The sequence below is a fragment of the Puccinia triticina genome, chromosome 15A, assembly GCF_026914185.1.
Source record: "Puccinia triticina chromosome 15A, complete sequence".
Taxonomy (NCBI): Eukaryota; Fungi; Basidiomycota; class Pucciniomycetes; order Pucciniales; family Pucciniaceae; genus Puccinia; species Puccinia triticina.
In genome coordinates this window covers 4,127,318-4,146,063 of record NC_070572.1, presented here as the reverse complement: position 1 = coordinate 4,146,063, position 18,746 = coordinate 4,127,318, and the positions used below count along the sequence as shown (strand labels likewise).

The window sequence follows — 18,746 nt, the reverse complement described above, 5'->3', positions numbered from 1 at the left end:
GGAAGCTCGGCGGAGGATGCTGTTGACCGGTTCTGGCAATTTTCAGTTTGCAGGTGGTTGCAGCTGGAAAGCTCCAGCCCGTCATATCCGATGCTCCATCGGAAAAGGGATCCCCAACTGCGCATACTCCAAACGACCAGTGCATACAAACACATCCACAACAAAAGCACAAACAACTACTAACAAACGAACTGAAACCTACTTTTATCCGGAAATTGCAGCTGAAGCCTCACAGAGACAGCAGGCTGACAGTGACACGCAAAGAAACGTCCAGAGGAACAAGAACTACCTGGCGACGATCAGTATTTTGTGTACATAATTTTTTAGCCTTGCTGTTGCAACTCCCTCCATCCCGCCAATCAACGCGCCCTCCAGAGCTCCGATATGTTCATCTCGTCGGAGGTCTCAGACTGTGTTGGCCGTCACACTTTGGCCTCCGGAGAGGAAATCAGATTGAAGAGTACGTCGGAGGACGGGCGTCCGATCAGCTCAATCGTCCTCGATCGATTCGAACGCAGAAGCAGGAAATGACTTCGAGTTCCCCAGTCCAACGATGGGCGCGATCATGAAGGACACCGGCAGGAGTTCGAGGTTCTCCAAGGTTCATTCCCCGGACAGAACTTCTACTGCGAGCCTGGTCTGTCTAAACCACACACAGATAGTTCCGGCAGGGGGTTGGAAGTAGGAGTGTCCAGATACCATAGACCAACAGGGGATGGGTTCAAGGCAAGCGGGCTTAATACGGATCAATTCATGGTGAGCGCAACGAACACCCGAGCCGCCCACTTCCGCTAGACCGGCCAAAGCCCAGCCGCCGTCGGCACTTAGGGAGCTGAGTGTTTCTCGAATAACCGCGTCTATGCTGATTCCTAATCCACACTTCAACTGGATCAATTTTGAAGCCCCCTAATACTTTTTACCACATCTCCGGCAGATCAGAAGTCTTGCCAGTACAAACCGCCCATCCACCCTCGACAAATTGTTGAAGTGGCATGCATGATACGGCTCAGCCTCGAAGTCGAACCGAGTCGAATGTGCAAGTCGCAAATGGTTGGAACTTCCAATGGAAGGGCTATCTCACCGCCCACGGGCAACCAAATTGTTGGATGTTACGACGAACATAAAGCTCCAGTTCCTCCCTGGCCAGTCAGCTACGTGGGCTACGTCTCATCATAACCATGCCAGATCGATATTTCTTGACAAGCCAAGAGTCCAGCCCCATCTGTTTCACAACCAGAGCTGGAGGAGAGATCCAGATCTCTCCATGCTGATGACCGCCAACATGCCGGTTTTGGCTCATTATCCAAATGTGCGGGCTCTAAAATTCTACAGGTATCCAATGTGAGACATCAAAAATGCTGCAAGAATGATTCACATGAGGAAAACTGAGAGGCATGAGTACATGAGGATACATGGCAAGTCGAACTTGATTTGAACAGAAGGGGTTTACACTATGCACAAAAGGTGAAGGAGCCGGCAAGTTTTTGAAGCCCCCCAATTGAACGAACAGTTTTTCAAATTTTACCGTTGGAATAAGGAATCAACCACGTGTACAGTGATTTCCAAACGAAGAAGTTTAAAAACAGACTGGTGGTGGGGAGCCCACACCCTGGCTTGGCGGATCTAAAAGCGTCCGGCCATAAGTGAGCCAGTGCTTAGGGATATAGAAGGGTTTGGTTGAATCGTATGAAGGGAGATGCTAAATTGGAGGTGATGGCATGATTGAAAGCTTTGGTTAGTCCCACGATTAATTGAAAATAGATTTTGGTGCTGCTACCGGCCACCACACATGCTCACCTTCAGTTTAGCCAACTGAGCTGTCAAACAGCATCGTGCGCGCCATGGAGCATTTTTACCCATGTCTCCAAACCCTATGTTCGCCTCCACAGTGGGGTAATTAACGTAGCAGTCCGCATTTTTCGGTGGAAACTGCACTTTAATTTTAGAACAAAGGTTGAACAAACAGTTCATACAAGTTCCAGGTTAGGTCACTCGCGTGGAGTATAAATTTTTACACCAGTGAGGAGGAAATGCATACCTAAAATCGGTTTTTGAGAAGCGTCGTTGTAGGCATTCGGCGAAAAGCAGACAAGTGCCGCGTCTGAGTTGCAACCCCAGACGTATGTGAGAAACATGAGTGCCATTGGACAGTAAACCCACATCATGATGTGTAGCGAGGATGTGACGGGCGAGGACTGATGTGTAAGATATACAACGGAGCAAGGGACCAAATGGTTTTTGGTGAAGCAGTAGACACCGTTAAGTAAATCTGGATAGAAAAGCGATCTCAGTAGTGTTGGGAATGATGAAAGGTTGGGAGGATGGGAATAGGCAGTTAAACTTGGCAGATAACCAGTGGGATTTTGTAGAGAGATGGTTGAATGCAAGCAGTCGAAGAAAAAAAGTTGGCGCGCCTTACCAGCCGTGCAGGCTGTACCCTGACGGTAAAGGGCAGCGTGACTACATTAGGGGGCTTCAAAATTGATCCAGGAAGCGTTCCAGGTCCAAACTCCAGGAAAACCAAAACACAGCCAAAAAATAATTCCTGGAGGTTCTACATTGAGACCCCCAGAAAGAGGAACTTCCTGCATTTGAACCCAGGAGAACAAGACCTGGAAATGATTATCAGTTTTAACATGTTTTGTCCCATGCCTTTGGGGTCCCCGAAGGACCAGCTCCTTCCCCCCCACGCAACCACAAGTTGATCTGACCTCATCGGACTTTCTTGTACATTTTTTTTTTTCATCAGCAGTTTCAAATTAGCTCAAACTGCAACAATTCCGACTACTCTAATTGCTGTCGACCGGGAGGGACTTTCCCTGTCGACAGCCATATAAGGCAGTCGACCGGGAGAAGTCCCTCCCGGATGACTGCTTGATATGGCTGTCGGCCGGGAGGGACTCCTCCTGGTCAACTCTTGTATGTATGTGGTTGTCGACCGGGAGGTACTGCTCCTGGTCGACTGCCTTATATGGCTGTCAACCTTGAGGTACTGCTCCCGGTCGACTGCCTTATATGGCTGTCGACCGGGAGGTACTGTACTACTGCTCCAGTCCCTCCCGGATGACTGCTCGATATGGCTGTCAACCGGGAGGGACTCCTCCCGGTTCCTCCCGGTCAACTCTTGTATGTATGTTGTTGTCGACCGGGAGGTACTGCTCCCGGTCAACTGCCTTATATGGCTGTTGACTGGGAGGGACTCCTCCCGGTCGGCTCTTGTATGTATGTGGTTGTCGACCGGGAGGTACTGCTCCCGGCCAACTGCCTTATATGGCTGTCGACCGGGAGGGACTCCTCTGGGTTGAGTCTTGACTGCTTGATATTACTGTTGAGCGGGAGGTATTTTCTAGCATGGCGGGCGGTGTACAAAAATTCGCTCGAAGTTAGTGTGAGGTGGTGGGAAAGATGATGTAGGGGTGTCGAAAAAAAAGGCGGGGGTCCGGGGTTTGAGAAGAAAGGTGGGATTTATCCTCTTTTGTCCTCTTTTAATTTCCTGATTTCCTGATTTCCTGGATGTCCTGGAAGGGCATAGGAAGAAGGAGATCAGGTCCGCAGGAAGCGTTCCAAGTCGCTCATTTTTCCTGGAAACTCCGACCTGGAACGCTTCCTGGATCAATTTTGAAACCCCCTATTACAAACATGAGGACCCGGACTACAGACATGAGAACCCGGACTACAATATGAGGACCCGGACTACAAACATGAAGACCCGGATCGCCATCCAATTCCGCCTAGGAAGGGTTTAACCACTGTCCGAATGACAACACCAGTTGACTGGGCAGCGGTGGCACTTCCAAAAACGCTTGGGTGTCGTTGAATTCTCATTGCGTTAATGTTGTACGTATATTCCTTTCTGCTGAATAGCGCACCGGTTATATGGAACAACCATCGTGAAAATTGAACGCGGCAAGGTAGGAAAAGATTAGCCTGATGATAATTCAAGCAATAAGTTTGATAGCGCAGGTTGTATGCTTGATGAAAGCGACAGCTCCAACTTGAGTCGGTTTGCGCACCAACTTTGGGAGGTGTGAGAGGGGGAACTCTATAGGTCGATAGCCGCTAGGTCTAAATTGAGATCTTGTTGGGTCATATCGAGAAAAAAACTATTACAAGGCAATAGAAGTCATTGGTTTAACTTAAAGCATCTTGAACGTCCTTTCTCCATTTTCGTTGGAGATCGATGCATTCATTGAATATCTTGAATTTGACGTCTAGCAATTTCTTTTCTTTTTCGGTCAAATCCGGTTTGATCGTTGTACCTGGCCTGGACATTCCAACCTACGAGTTCGTTGCCAGGGTGGTTTTCGAAGTCAGTCAGGACCCTTGGATCAAGCAAAGCATGCAGGTCGACCCAGATCTTCCAGTGCAAAGGAAGAGATTGAATAGCTTACCATGATCTCCCACAATTTATCTTTCATTTGATGAGCTCTTTCCTCAGCGATCTCCTGTTTGGAAATTGCTTGGGATTGGTGTAGTTGAGTGGACACATAAGCGGCCTTTCCAAGCATGGCTGAGCCCAAAACAACTGAAGCTGAATGTGATGCTGGGAGTTGAATCGGTACATTACATATGTTCGCTGATAGGTCATTGGTTTTGGCACGAAATAAAGGGTCAGACTGAGACTCGGGCATACGCAATTAAAAACAGAGCAATCAACACGTCTTACCTATCAATTGCATCAAGACCGCATTTTTGACCAATCCGCCCGACATGAAGATTGCGGTGATCTTGTGACCTTTGTCGTTCATTTTGTCAACTATTTGGCGAGTCTGTAATGCGATTGCTTCGCATGTGATAAAGTACCGCAATGCTAGATCCATCACTCCCTTATCGAGGGACATGCCGATGAGCATGCCCTTCATAGCGTTGTCAGCCAAGGGAGATCGATTGCCATGTAGATCCGGATATCTGCAAGCGGAGGTGTAAATGTTGAAATTCCGTTGGGTCGAGGAAAAGGGATTTCGGCTTACAAGTAATAATCTTTGGTTAGGTAAGTCAAGAAAGGCGCTTTTTTGTCTTGTTGGGCTTGCTTCAAAGTGTCATTGAGAAATACAAAATGATTCACGCCCTTTGCATGCGCCAACTCCTTGACCTTGTTGACCGCGGGATGGGTCTAAATGATTGACATTTACCACAGGGGAAGAAAGATTAGCCATTTCAAGAGCCGTGATACCAAAAAACTTAAGGTAAACGCACATCAATAATGAAATCCAACAATTGTCCAGTCGAAGATTGCCCGCCCTCATTCATCCAATCTGATGTGTAACAAATGTGACGGTAAACACCGGATCACGTTACCGATTTGGGGAGTTATTCACTCACATCCAGGGAAGACGGCGTGCAAGTAAGGTCCCCAAACACCGGGGACGAAAACCGGATTTGGGCTCTGGACAATATGACAGCTGCTAGTACCAGCGCTCACGCATAGTCGATGCTGACTGGTCCCAAGATCGCTATCTTTTTCACCTTCCATCTTGGCAGCGACAACACCAATCCATCCAGCATAGGCATCGATCACACCCGATCCAACTGGCGTATTTGGTAACAAACCGAGCTCGTTGGCTGCTTTCGCCGTAAGTCCTGAACCAACTGGTTGTCCGGCAGTCAGAATTAATCCCAGCTTGCCCGGGGAACCGCCAACTTGTTTGAAATCGGATTCGACCTGGCAAAGTCACATAGAAATAGGTAAAAGAATGAGAAATCTGTCTGAAGCAGGAATTCATTTTTGTAAGAGAGCTTGATATGAACACACAAATTCGGGTAGTCCGATCTTCCTAAAAAAATCGTCGTTCCAACCTTTATGGCCCTCGACCTCGGGAGGAACGTAAGAGCACTTGCCTGGATTGTAATTAAATGAGAAATCACGGTCTTCAATTAGGTTGATCAGAAGATTGAAGGAATCCATTAGAGTCATGGAAATGGACTTACAAGCTAATGAGCAGTTGGATCGGGCTAGATTACCAGTTGCCCGATAAGTTAAGAAATCGGGCAAGTCGAAAAACATAGATTGCTTGAAGAGATGTTCAGGCATATGTCTTTTCAACCAAAGCACCTTAGGTATTTCCATCTCTAGGCTCATCGTTCCTCCGACATATTGCAAGACTGGACTGCCGCTTGAATTGATTAGATTAGCTTCATCGCGTGCACGATGGTCTGCCCAGAGGATGATGTTCCTCTTCGATTCTCCGGGCCCCCACTCATCTTGAGTGATCGACATCGGTTCACCTTCGAAGGTGGAAACTGCCAATGAGCAGGTCGCATCGAACCCGATCCCTTTGACTTGTTCTGGGCCGACTTGAGCGTCCCTTAGGCAATCTTTACAGGCCTTGGCGATTGAGTTCCAGACTATATACCCAAGCAGTCACGGATGCACACCGCAATAGGATTCAAGTCAACGATCGGATTGTATGGAATTTTCGGTGATTACGTCAAACTGACGTGGGACTCACTCTCAGCTGTTGATTGCTCAAATATATCATGATTTTGATCGTCCCTATAGGTTGTCGTGGGGTAAGTTGATTCAGCTACGATTTCACCATCACACGCTACGAGGGCTGCTCGAGCAGAGCCGGTCCCTACGTCCACGCCAATATAATAATCATTAGACTTTTGATTGGCTGCCATTTGGACCTAAAGAATGCAATGTCGATCAGATAGTTCCTCTTATAAACCGCTGATGGTTCTCTATGTAAGTACTTATCAAGCCAAAAGGTGAAGACTTGAAGTATTTACGGATGTTGTGGAAACTTACGAGCAGATGGTTCGCTTTAGGATGTAACTTTCCAAGTCAGACAGAGTGGTGCAATGGATTCTCTTGGTTTACGCCGGATGGAGGTGAACCGAACCGAGCCGGGCAGGTCGTGGGACCAGCACCCATGACGTAACCACTCGCATCCGCTGGGCTTCCAAGCCGACCGGCTGCCGGTTACATGCATACCCGGCACCGTATGTACATAGTGTGGGGAAAGCTGGGGAAACATGAAACTCAAAGTGTGCCTCGGCTTCGAGTCACCTGGGTGTCACAAGGGTGACAGCGGCTCAATGAGGTACGAGGGGGCTTACGTTTGCGCACGGGGGGGGGGGGGGGGGTTCCTTTTGTCTCAGAGGGAATCCGAGCCACCAGAGACCAAACGTTTCATTTCACTTGATTCAACAAAAGCGGAACGCGAGATACACACAACCCCACCAACTTGAACGCACTTGAACCAGATAAATCATGGCAGACCCGATGCTAGACGAACCTGACATGGACGAGCTTTATCCGGAGCCTGACAAAGGGAAGAAAGCTAAAAAGAACAAAAAGAAGGCGACCAAGGCGCTTGCGGAGGATCTGGATGACGACGAACTGTTGGAGAAGGCCCGAGAAGCTCGTCAACAGGCTGAAGCGAAAATTATAAGTGAACAACCTCCATCGCCGCCTTTGGACACTGAAAACGGTACAACCCCGGAAACCAAAGGTGTTTTGTCTAAGAAAGAGAAGGAAAAGCTGAAGAAAGAGAAGGAGAAGGCCAAAAAGAAAGCTCAAGCCGCATCAAAAAAAGCTGTAACTGCCGATCCTGATCCCAAAACCACGTCGGGTCCTCCTGAGAGTGATCCAAGCCTTCCAGCACCCAAAAATGTCCCGGCTGCTCCAACTGCTGACAACGAGGATGGTGGCATGGATGATGAAGGCCAGCCTGCAGGCACAACATCTAAAAATAAAAAGAAGAGTAAGTCTGATTTTTTCTTCGGTATCAGACTGCCAGCGTGTGAGCTAACAAAACTTGGCTCACAAATTCTAGAGAAAAAGGCTGGCGAAAAGGCCGAACCTGCAAAGGAAGAGCCCAAAAAGAAAGTCGGGGGTAAACTGTCGGCACTTCGAGTGAGTAGTCTCGGTCCTGCAGCATAGAAGGGGTATCCGCCTCAATCCCCTCACTATGCACTGAAGTTCCATGTTTTTTTTTTTTTTCTTCGTTGTAGGCAGCGATGGAAGAGCGTCAAAGATTGGAAGCTGCAGCGAGGGCACAAGCCGAGGAGGAGGAGCGCTTGAGGCGAGAGGAAGAGGAGAAAATCGAAGCTGAAGAAAAGCGCAAAGAAGAAGAAAAGGCACGGAAAAAAGAAAGGGAAAAGGTCCGATACTCCCATCTTATCCAGTTGACGATTCCCTGATTCCCTGCTTCCCGAGAATAAGAACTGATGATTTCATCCTCCATCTACCAAACAGGCTAAAAAAGAGGAATTACGGAAAGCAGGCAAACTGTTAACTCCCAAGCAGAAAGCAGAGAAAGCTGCCGCTGAGCTTCGACTAAAGGCCCTCGTCGAGTCGGGCGCCGTGGTAGTGGGAATACAAGAACGCAATGAAACCGCCCCGTCATCTGGTGCGAAAAAGGTTACATATGGAAACCGAAAAAAAAATCCGAAGAAGGAGGCCACGAATGACGTTATGAAGCCCGAATCTAAACCGGAATCTGTTCCTGATGTCAGCAAGCTTGAAATTGCCGACACTTCCTCGCCTTCAGCCATTCAATCCCCCCCACCACCTCCCCCTGAGCCTCCCGTTCCCGAAGCACCAGACGTAAAGGATGATTGGGAGGCCGAAAGTGATGATATTAAGGATGATTGGGATGCAGGAAGTGAAGATGACGAAAAGGCGAAACCTACCCTGGCAAAGCAAACTAGCAAGAAATTGGGAAAACCTCAAGAAGCTTCGAGTTCATCGAAACCCAACACCGCCAGCGAAAACAAATCCTCAGCTAGCGCTAAAGCTTCTGGAAAGCAATCTCAGGCACCTTCCAAGTCAAATAAACCTGACGCACGACCAAAGGATAAACTCGTAAGCGAGTCAAAAGCTAAGCCAAGTGGCTCTAAAACTACAGGCACCACTGCCAAAGTAGAGGTTACGAAAGAAGCCAGCAAATCGGAAGAATCTGACGAGGAGTCGGATTCAGATTCGGATGATTCAGATTCAGACTCCGGTTCTGGTTCAGATTCCGATTCGGATTCGGATTCAGATGATGATTCGGACGAGGAAGGCCGAAAAATGTCGACTGCTCGCCAGATGGCTGCACAGAAAAAGGCTGACGCTGCTGCAAGAAGAATCAAGCGTCATGAAGAGGCGATGGCTGCTCGGAAACCTGAAGATATGCGCAGTCCTATATGTTGTATTTTAGGACATGTCGATACTGGGAAAACAAAACTTCTAGACAAGGCAAGTTTTTCAAGTCATCATCTGAGATCCATCCTCCCCCTTGATACATCTTGATTGACGGCTTATGTTATGTTTGATGATTAGGTTCGGCAAACTAACGTTCAAGAAGGTGAAGCAGGAGGAATTACTCAACAAATCGGTGCCACATTTTTCCCTATGGAAGCGATCAAGCGGAAAACTGCCGTCTTGGCTGAAAACGACCTCAAGCAATACAAGCTTCCCGGGCTGCTGATGATTGACACACCCGGACACGAGTCATTCACGAACCTGCGTAGTCGAGGAAGTTCACTTTGTAATATTTCAATCTTGGTTGTCGATATCATGCACGGTCTAGAACAGCAGACTCTCGAATCTTTGAAGCTTCTTCGTGATAAGAAAACCCCGTTCATTGTCGCCCTCAACAAGATCGATCGTCTATATGGTTGGACGGCCATCAGAGACAATGCATTCCGAGATTCGCTTTCTAAACAAGTCCGACCTGTTCAACGGGAGTTTGAGACTCGTCTCGAATCTATCGTCCTCGCGTTCGCGGAACAAGGACTTAATGCAGTACCTTACTACGAAAATACGAATTACTCAAAAAACGTCTCACTGGTTCCCACTTCAGCCGTCACCGGGGAAGGTGTACCTGACCTGCTGATGTTGCTAATCAAATTAACTCAGGAGAGGATGTCGGAAAGATTGATGTACCTCTCTGAACTCGAGTGTACTGTTCTGGAGGTTAAAGTAATCGAGGGACTAGGGACAACGATCGATGTTGTGCTGTCAAATGGTGTCCTCCGAGAGGGTGATAAAATCGTTGTTTGTGGACTTAATGGCCCAATCGTGACACAAGTCCGGGCGCTTCTTACACCACAGCCTATGAAGGAACTAAGAATCAAAGTCGGTTCACCACTTTTTTTCTTCCTCCGCCTGTCGCCAGCTTTTCTGACACGACAACTTTTTTTCTGGTAAATTTACAACGCTCACATTCATCTAGGGCCAATACGTCCATCACAAGGAAGTCAAGGCTTCACTCGGAATCAAAATCGTTGCCCCTGATCTTGAAAAGGCTATTGCAGGCTCTCGTCTACTGTTGCTAACCGAAGACGATGACGAGGAAGATTTGAAGGAGGAGGTGATGGGCGATTTGACAAATTTGATGAGCAATGTCGATAAATCTGGTCGAGGTGTTTGCGTACAGGCTTCGACTTTGGGCTCCTTGGAAGCACTGCTAGAGTTCTTGAGGACAAGTAAAATTCCGGTCAGTCTGCCGCTTCAAACCTTGAATTTGATTTTTAACACATGATGGGCTGATACATAACGTTTCTTTATGCGCACTAATTGGAAAAACTGGCTAGGTTTCTGGGATCAACATTGGCCCGGTATATAAACGTGATGTGATGCGGGCCGGTACGATGTTGGAGAAGGCTAAGGAGTTGGCGGTGTTACTGGCGTTCGATGTACCGATTGACAAGGATGCCGAAAAATTGGCTGAGGAAACAGGTGTCAAAATTTTCAAAGGTACAAATATCCTTTTTGATATGTGCTTGCTACTTGCGTGCTGACAAGCACAATTCCTGGTGACCTTCTAGCCGATATCATTTATCATTTGTTTGACGCCTTCACGGCTTACAATGCTGATATTATGGAGGCCAAGAGAATCGATTCTGCGCCGATCGCGGTCTGGCCATGTCGACTGAAGATTATTCAAGCTTTTACAAAGCGTGATCGTGAGTCTTAATGAAGATGAGTTTCATGAGTTTGCTTTAGCAATACTCATTCGCATTCTCATCTCCAGCCATTATTGTTGGCTGCGATATCCTGGAAGGTACTTTGAAAGTTGGCACCCCACTGTGTGTCGTGAAAGTCGATCCGACTACGAAGGCACGTACGACAATTCCACTAGGAAAAGTGTAAGTTATTTTTAAATCTTGTGATAAAAGGCAGTAGTGGGATTGGAGATTGCAAAAGCTGAAAAATGTGATCACTTCACTATTTGATTACAGTACATCCCTAGAAATTAATCATAAATCGGTCCAGAGTCTTAAACGAGAGCAAGCCGGGGCCGGTGTAGCGGTCAAAATTGAACACGCCTCTTACCAATCCGCCATGACTTACGGTCGTCAATTCGACGATAAAGATGAGCTGATCAGTCAAATTAGCCGACAATCTATTGACGTTCTCAAAAACGTATTTCGGGCAGAGGTTTCCAAAGACGAATGGGCTCTGGTCGTTAAGCTTAAAAAAGAGTTGATGATCGATTAGAGGGGGAAAACTTCTTAGACTTGGTTAGATAGCACCAGGAAGCAAGTTTTTTTTTTTTTTTTGATTTCTTATCATCAATGTCTTTGTATAAATTCGTCATAGTTTTTGTTTACCCAAGAGAACTGCAATTGACTACTGTGTTCATTGACCACTAACACGCCAAATTTTTCATGCGTTAGCGGATCCCAATCTAAAAAAAAAAAGCTGGGTGATGAATGTGCGAGGGAGACTGGTGTCTTGCCATCTGCCCTTTTTTCTTGGCGTTATGTGCCAAGGCCTTGTAGGGTACCAATTCAACAATGAGGATTCCTCCTTGGAAGCGGGAGCTTTTTTTTTATAGTGTTTTTGATTTCACATATCACACTGTACAACTAATAGCGGAGTAATTACAACTGTATGTCTCTTGTTTTGTGGTGTTGTTGTCCTAACGGCGGTACAACATGTCATGAGGATGTCGGCAATCTGGATGGCATAAGGAAAAAGTAGAGAAAAAGATATAGAGAAGAGAAATGAGGAAGAGAAAGAGATGAGAGAAAATGAAAGGCAATTGGATCCCAGACAGAGGAAAGATGACCATGAGGAAATAAAGAAAAGGGGCTGAAGAGGGGAGATAACATGATCATAGAAAAGGGAATTGGTTTTGCCCTTACCCATTAGAAGAAGTGTTATGTCTGGAGGAGGGGCCATGCTCTATCCCACCATAGCTTGAGTTGAGTTTCTGGATAAGAGTGTGTAAATTTGTAGAGCTTGCGTGCCGAGCAAGTCCCCCCTCCCCCCCCCCCCACAAGGGGCAAGCGGGAGCAACACTGAAACCAATACTAAACACAGAAAGTATGATGGGAGTGAAAAAAAGCTCGCAAATGTGAGCCGTCCCAGAAGCTTTCTGGGATATGGTGTAGAACAGTCAAGATTTGAACGAGTTGTGGTCAACCCTTTGCTTGTCGGAAAAAGGGGAGGACACGTCCTTTGCGCAGAATTTTAGCAAGAAGTTGTTTTTTACTGCTTGGGAACTTCCAAAAAAACTGTGAACTTAACGACAAAGTTTACAAATACAAAACATTTCAACAAATCCACGCGAAAACAGCCCACAATAAGAGAAAATAAAACATTGAATTGAAGATTCGGTTTAGCCACAAGAATATTTGACTTCTAACACTAAACTACATTTATATTCAGAAAAAGTGAAGAGAGAATCTGGAGTTAGTAGATTCTAAGGGTGATCTTTTTAATTTCCGAATCGGCGGGTTTCCCGTTGATTAATTCCAATAACTTTGAGCCATCGTCTTCGGTTTGGTCGACGCCTTTGCCCTCTCCAACTTCACCACCCCTCGCGAATTCTTCTTGATCAACCATCGTCAACCTGATCCTCCAATCAGGCTGGAGTTCAATATCAGCGGCCATCTTGAGCTTGTTCTGAATCTTGGACTTGACTTGTGGTAGAGAGAACAAGCCTTTCTGGACGGCTAACATGATGTTTGTTTTAGATTCCAAATGAACCACTTTCAGGGTAATGGAGCTTGGCTTGAGACCGTTGGCATTGCCTGCGGAGGTGTGCGGACGTTTTTGAGATTGAGGGAAGGGCGCAACGGTTTTGTTGATCTTGAGAGGATTTGCAGGATGATTGGTAGTGCGGGGAGGGATAGGGTAAAAGGGGGCGGGCGGCACGTGAGGGCGGACAACAGTTTTACTCGGTTCGCGCTCCGGGACCACTGTCAGCGTACTCGAGCTATCAATGTTCATCGTATGGGGGTCAAGACTATCAACACTATGACGGCAGGCTGACTTGAGCTGGATTTGCTGATTAGGGGTGGGTTGAGTGATTGAGGTGTTTGAAGTAGATGGTGTAACAGTTGGTGAACTTAAGACAGAAGAAATAGGAGAAAGTTGCGACGATCCGAAGCTGGAGCTAGAATCTGAAGGGGTTTGCCGATGTCTATGCCAAGGGTTGGTTGGAGATCGCACTTGCAAAACCCTTTGAGGAGACTCCCCAACAGCGGGAACGCTATTGTTACGGCCAGCGTCAGGTAGACCGGTCTTTCCAGATCGTCCTACAGCTTTGACGTTAGCGGCTGAAGCCCTGATATCTTGCATCGACTTGAATTCTCTCAAGCGTGGCCTGGCAGGCTGCGACGCTTCTGCCTCACGTGTAAAACCGAGTAGGAGCTCGGAAGGCCTTCTCGCGGGTGTGGGGGCGTTGGGACTGTAGACGGCTTTGTTCGTCGGCAGTTTTAGCATGGCTTCATGGGGTAACCTGGAATCGGATGTGGTGGGCCGTTTAGGAGGTGCCAGAGGAGGCGGTCGAGCTACGCCAGTGGTAGGTCTCAGCGTATTCCGGGATTTGTTCGGAAGCCGTGCGCTGGGTGCAGCTGGGGTGCGGTTCAAAGTGCCTGAACGGAGAACCTGCCCGGTTTGTAGATCCGGTATTGAACCGGGTGGTGGCGGACGCTCGGCAATCATAGTCATGGTATCGAGTGTAGGTCTACGTCGATCGTGAGGGGGAAGACTGTCATTCGGGATAGGTTTTTCAGCGTCGGAGCCAAGATTCATGTGTAGGTTTGACTGAGAGGTTTTCGTTTTCAGATGGGGTGGAGCAAGGGATAGAACTTGCTTGGGCTCAGGGAAACGGAAGGCTTGCAAGTGAGAAGAAATAGAGGTGTAATCTTCGCGGCTCGGTAGATCTTTAGCTTGAGGACCTCTGCGCAAGGGGATTTCATCATCGGTGTACTCCACTTGATGAGCTCCTACTCTCATTTGTTCGGTTTGAAGAAAAACGTGCAAAGTGTCCGAATTAAGGACTTTCTTGGCACACTTTCCGACTAGGCAGTTGAGGAAAGTGTTCAATTCCTTCATGTTCGACGTTTGGATGTTTTGGCTGCGCTTCGAGTTGTTAAAAATTGACTCCAGGAAGCCTTGGCCTTTAGACAACTTGGGTAATACGGACTCAGTTTCTGGATATCGGGAAATGAGCCTGTAAAGCAAAAAGCGGATCATTAATCCAAAGGAATCACGTATGCAACGTCACTTCAGACGGATGAGACTCACTGCTCCCTAAGATCTACCCATTCCTCCCAAGTTTTCTCCAGAATGTAGGGTTTCTCCTCCGCCCAACGACCATCCATTCTGAGGCTAACTTTGGTCACTTGAACCGAAATTGTTCGAGGTCGACTTTCGGGGGGGCTCGGGTTGAGGCACCTCACTGATGCCAAGGTCCAACATGATCCTTCGTTGTAGTTCGGTGGCATAGGAAGAAGTGAGCCCCGACCATACGAATGATCATGAGTTGAACTAGTTATCGGTGGTTGATATGGGCCTACCGGGGCGGAAAGTTTGCGTGCCGCAAGAGATGTAGAGGAATTGGAGAGAAAAAAGGTCTGCGTGCGGTCCGACATAACAGCCATGGTGTTTATGTTGTTATAGAGAAACAAAACAAAGGGAATTGACCAAGTTGGAGTTTACAGCACTAAAAGGTCCGAATTGTCTGTAATCTGAGGACACTGAATAGGTTAGGTCGACGAAAGGTTAAAGCCAATGAAACTGCGACGGGCTAGTCAACAATTGACGGGATATGTACGGTACAACAACAGCACCAGGAAACTGGCAGTGGAAAGCCAGATATGACGATCTGTGAGCTCAATAAAGAAAGAACGATTTTGAATCCGCAGTTGAGGACTTGCACCTGCAGTGCGGAGATTGAGAGAAAGAACTGAAAGGAAAATCGCCAAGCGAAGAGAAAGCAGGGTCTGGATGTTGCTGAGGGAAAAGGAAGATCTTGTGTATGTGTTTGGTGTACTTGCGGTACGGTTGTAAAATATCTTCGTAATAAAGCACAACGTTTTAGATGAGGTACATAGTGTGCTCAAATCTTGGGAGGAATTTCGCTTATTGAAGGGTTGGACTCAAGATGCTGATAAATAGTACCACCACACAATTGATGGAATTAAAGCGGTAATGAGGCTTAACACAAATAGACAACACGAGTCAAGCCTGGTCTGTGGCTCATCTGATTGAAATATTCAGAATGTAACGCCATAACGGCAAACTAATCGATAGAATCGCAGAGAAGGCACCTGTTGAGTCGTCCGATTGAATGGCTCGCATGGGATCCAGAGAGAGACGGGCTAGGCTCCTGCTGAGGAGGAATTGCTCGATTGTACCCCTGATGCATGTACAGTCATGACTTTTTCGATACAGTACAAATCCTCTTCCTTCGAGATTGTACATTGCAAACCGGCTTGTCCGTGACAGTCCGTGACTCCATCCACATGGCACCCTTGAATCTGATCAACAGAATTCTCACTTTGACGGCTTGAGCCGCACCTTCCCCACTGAGCATAACAGATGTATCAAACATATACAACTAGCAATATTACATGTCCAGAATCCAGAGTTCAGCCAGGCCGCAGGCACCAACGCTCATAGCGCGGGTGGTTGGGACTCCGACTGGGCCACTCCAGCAAATCACATAAATATTTGTATTAACAGCTAGCGACATTAGCGCAAGCCGCTCAAATCGGAGGGCTCAGCTGGTACAGCCTTTGGTCAGACTCTGCCCGGCGGGATTTGCAGCCGGGCCTGATTTGGAGACGGGCGCTTCGCGCCCAGGAGAGACTAAGTTAAGTTCGAGGATGACCGCGCTGTGCCTCGATCCATGAGAGCGGCGCCTTAGCTGTACATTGTTCGGAGTGTTAAGCCATGGGGGGTTCCCCTATGCTTGACCTCCTAGGGCGACCCGAGCGTCACTTTTACTGTGAGCGGCTCCAGGCCGCCCAATGTGTGGGTCTACTGCGTGAGGCGGCCCCTCGCGGCTGGGCAAGGCGTGGGATTACCATAGCTTTCTGCCCAGCGCGTCTGCGCGCACGTTGCGCGTCAGGCGGCGAGTGGCCAGTCCTCCGCGAGACAGCTTGAGCGATTAGCCGAAGGCTTCTTTGAGGAGGGCCTAATGTAAGCCCCCCTAGGCCCCTAGAATGTGTGATGCTCCTCCCCCCGGGCAGGGGGTCATAGCATCTTCTTCCCCTGCTTGAAGGGCGGGTGGGAGGCCAAAAAAAGGAAACTGGCGATGAGTGATACGCGCTCTGAGTCGAGAATGAAGGACTGAGTGAGACTGGTGTGGTGGAAGCCGCTGAGTGTACCAGTGGCCTAAATACTCACCAGTCCATCCTGGAGGACCTTGGAGCGTCCTCGTGCGTTGCTGTGGTTGGTCCTCCAGTCCGCTTGCTGGTTTCTCCGCGGTACTCGGTCCGAGTTCGTCTCGCGTAACTCCGCTTTGTCGTACGTGCGCGTATCGTGGGTTGCGGTTCAGCTAGGTGTCCGGTTTCATGGGCTTGTATGAGCGTCCATCTAGCTGTGGAGTGGGAGGGGCGCCTAACATGGACCTTAGCCCCTTCTGCTGCGCGCCAGTAACTCCCAATCCATGAGAGCATCCGCATCCGTTGCTAAGTTAGTCTGGACTAACTAGCTCGGATTACGGTCGGACTAAGCTAATCCGAGTGGCCGACCGCATCGACGTAGATTGGGAGGTCCGAGGCTATCGGAGATTATGTGATTAGGTGCCTGTATGGTATGTGTTTGGCACCTAAACACACAGAGTTCATGCCATTGAGCATGATGCATATTCATTTTATAGGTTAGTCCGAGGACTAGTGGGGGCTAGATTTATACCCCACTAGCTCCAAACCAAGCTCCGGGTCAAGTTGATCCCCGGTTAATCCAACCCGATGCGGTTGCGGGGTCAAACTAAGTGCCCTAATCCGGGCTAACTTAGCGCCCGGTGCGGATGGTCTGAGAGCGGCGCCTTAGAGCATCTCTAACGGAGCCGCGACTGGGCGTTCGGGGGCGAACTTTGGCCGCCCGGGATCCTGTTTTGCGCGCTAACAGACCCGCGGAACGACCCTGGGAACATTGCCGGGGGCAGTCCAACCCGCGATCACCTGCTGACTTCTGCGGGTCGCCTCCCGGCCGCAATTGACCACACACACCTGCATCCGCTCCTCTTCATACCTCGCAAAGATGGACAACACAGTCTTGCAGCTCACCAAGCAAGAAAAAAAAATTCATCAATTGAATCAACGAGCCTCGTCTTGATAACGAGGTCTTTTCCGGTCATTGAGAGAAGTAAACACTCCCCTTGGTGACCGGTTCTCTCTGATCATTGAGGGGAGTAAACAAGGAAACACTCCCCTCATTGACCGGTTCTCTCTGATGATCGAGGGGAGTGTTTACTCCCCTCGATGACTGGGTCCGTTCCGGTCATCGAGAGGAGTAAACTCCCCTCGATGACCGGTTCTCTCCAGAGAGGAGTAAACACTCCCCTCAATGACTGGGTCCGTTCCGGTCATCGAGAGTAGTAAACACTCCCCTCGATGACCGGGTCCGTTCTGGTCATCAAGAGCAGTGTTTCCTCCACCTGATGACCGGGTTTGCTCCGGTCATCGAGATACATGCGTCCCGACGACCAGAACGTGACCAGAACATTCCAGTCATTGATATGTGTGCATCCCGATGACCGGAATCAGGCTTGCAGAGGGTGATGGGTGGCGCTGGAGTAGTGAGGTTTCAGTCGGATTGCAGCTTGAACTGCCAGTCCATAATTGGAGCTGAGCCGCGATTGCTGTGAAATGTGTCTGCGGGCCGGGGAACACAGGCCAACTGCCCCCCGGACCGTTGGAGATGCTCTTAGCTGTACATTGTTTGGAGTGTCAAGCCATGGGGGGTTCCCCTATGCTTGACCTCCTAGGGCAACCCGAGCGTCACTTTTACTGTGAGCGGCTCCAGGCCGCCCAATGTGTGGGTCGACTGCGTGAGGCGGCCCCTCACGGCTGGGCAAGGCGTGGGATTACCATAGCTTTCTGCCCAGCGCGTCTGCGCGCACATTGCGCGTCAGGCGGCGAGTGGCCAGTCCTCCGCGAGACAGCTTGAGCGCTTAGCCAAAGGCTTCTTTGAGGAGGGCCTAATGTAAGCCCCAAACCTCGGCTTCTGAGAGCCTGAGACATTAGGTAGGCCCATTACTCTAAGAAGGTGACTAACCGAATTGATTCCTCATGGGTAGAGGAGACAGGATTAATTCGACCACACACAAATTACTTAAAGGACAGAGTTGGTTAAAATGGACAAGGCGGAGGCCTTCTCCGCCGGAGAGTAGTGGCGGATATACAACTCGTAGCAGCTCGACGTCCATCTGCCTAGTTGGCAAATCTGAGGTACAGGGACTCCTAGAGCATGGCGGAGAGATGCGCCTCCGACCCGAAACAAGTGGCCCGAGAGGCCGTGGAAACCTCCGGCTTGCAAGAGGGCCTGGAACGCCTGTACCGTGGCG

At 48.8% G+C, this 18,746-nt stretch overlaps 5 protein-coding genes across 5 annotated transcripts; 2 read left to right on the top strand and 3 right to left on the bottom strand.

Moving 5' to 3' along the window:
- Positions 1-90: 90 nt before the first annotated feature.
- On the top strand, positions 91-1,176 carry PtA15_15A417 (uncharacterized protein; the record flags this gene model as incomplete). The annotated part of the gene is made up of 5 exons (XM_053163621.1): positions 91-139; positions 222-302; positions 376-414; positions 489-637; positions 940-1,176. 5 exons carry the CDS (start codon positions 91-93, stop codon positions 1,174-1,176), a joined length of 555 nt encoding a protein of 184 aa, XP_053027578.1.
- A 400-nt stretch (positions 1,177-1,576) lies between these two features.
- On the bottom strand, positions 1,577-2,165 carry PtA15_15A416 (uncharacterized protein; the record flags this gene model as incomplete). The annotated part of the gene is made up of 3 exons (XM_053163620.1): positions 1,577-1,699; positions 1,798-1,934; positions 2,039-2,165. The coding sequence occupies 3 exons, from the start codon at positions 2,163-2,165 to the stop codon at positions 1,577-1,579; spliced, it is 387 nt and encodes a 128-aa protein (XP_053027577.1).
- Positions 2,166-4,131: 1,966 nt separating this feature from the next.
- PtA15_15A415 (uncharacterized protein) lies at positions 4,132-6,624 on the bottom strand (the record flags this gene model as incomplete). Its single annotated transcript, XM_053163619.1, has 9 exons — positions 4,132-4,278; positions 4,392-4,576; positions 4,667-4,908; positions 4,971-5,113; positions 5,197-5,255; positions 5,323-5,662; positions 5,753-5,838; positions 5,929-6,345; positions 6,450-6,624. The coding sequence occupies 9 exons, from the start codon at positions 6,622-6,624 to the stop codon at positions 4,132-4,134; spliced, it is 1,794 nt and encodes a 597-aa protein (XP_053027576.1).
- Positions 6,625-7,216: 592 nt separating this feature from the next.
- On the top strand, positions 7,217-11,434 carry PtA15_15A414 (uncharacterized protein; the record flags this gene model as incomplete). Its single annotated transcript, XM_053163618.1, has 11 exons — positions 7,217-7,457; positions 7,527-7,709; positions 7,782-7,861; positions 7,960-8,109; positions 8,204-9,187; positions 9,272-10,069; positions 10,167-10,430; positions 10,528-10,690; positions 10,762-10,899; positions 10,968-11,082; positions 11,176-11,434. The coding sequence occupies 11 exons, from the start codon at positions 7,217-7,219 to the stop codon at positions 11,432-11,434; spliced, it is 3,375 nt and encodes a 1,124-aa protein (XP_053027575.1).
- A 1,200-nt stretch (positions 11,435-12,634) lies between these two features.
- On the bottom strand, positions 12,635-14,832 carry PtA15_15A413 (uncharacterized protein; the record flags this gene model as incomplete). The annotated part of the gene is made up of 2 exons (XM_053163617.1): positions 12,635-14,402; positions 14,477-14,832. 2 exons carry the CDS (start codon positions 14,830-14,832, stop codon positions 12,635-12,637), a joined length of 2,124 nt encoding a protein of 707 aa, XP_053027574.1.
- Between the last annotated feature and the right edge of the window lie 3,914 nt (positions 14,833-18,746).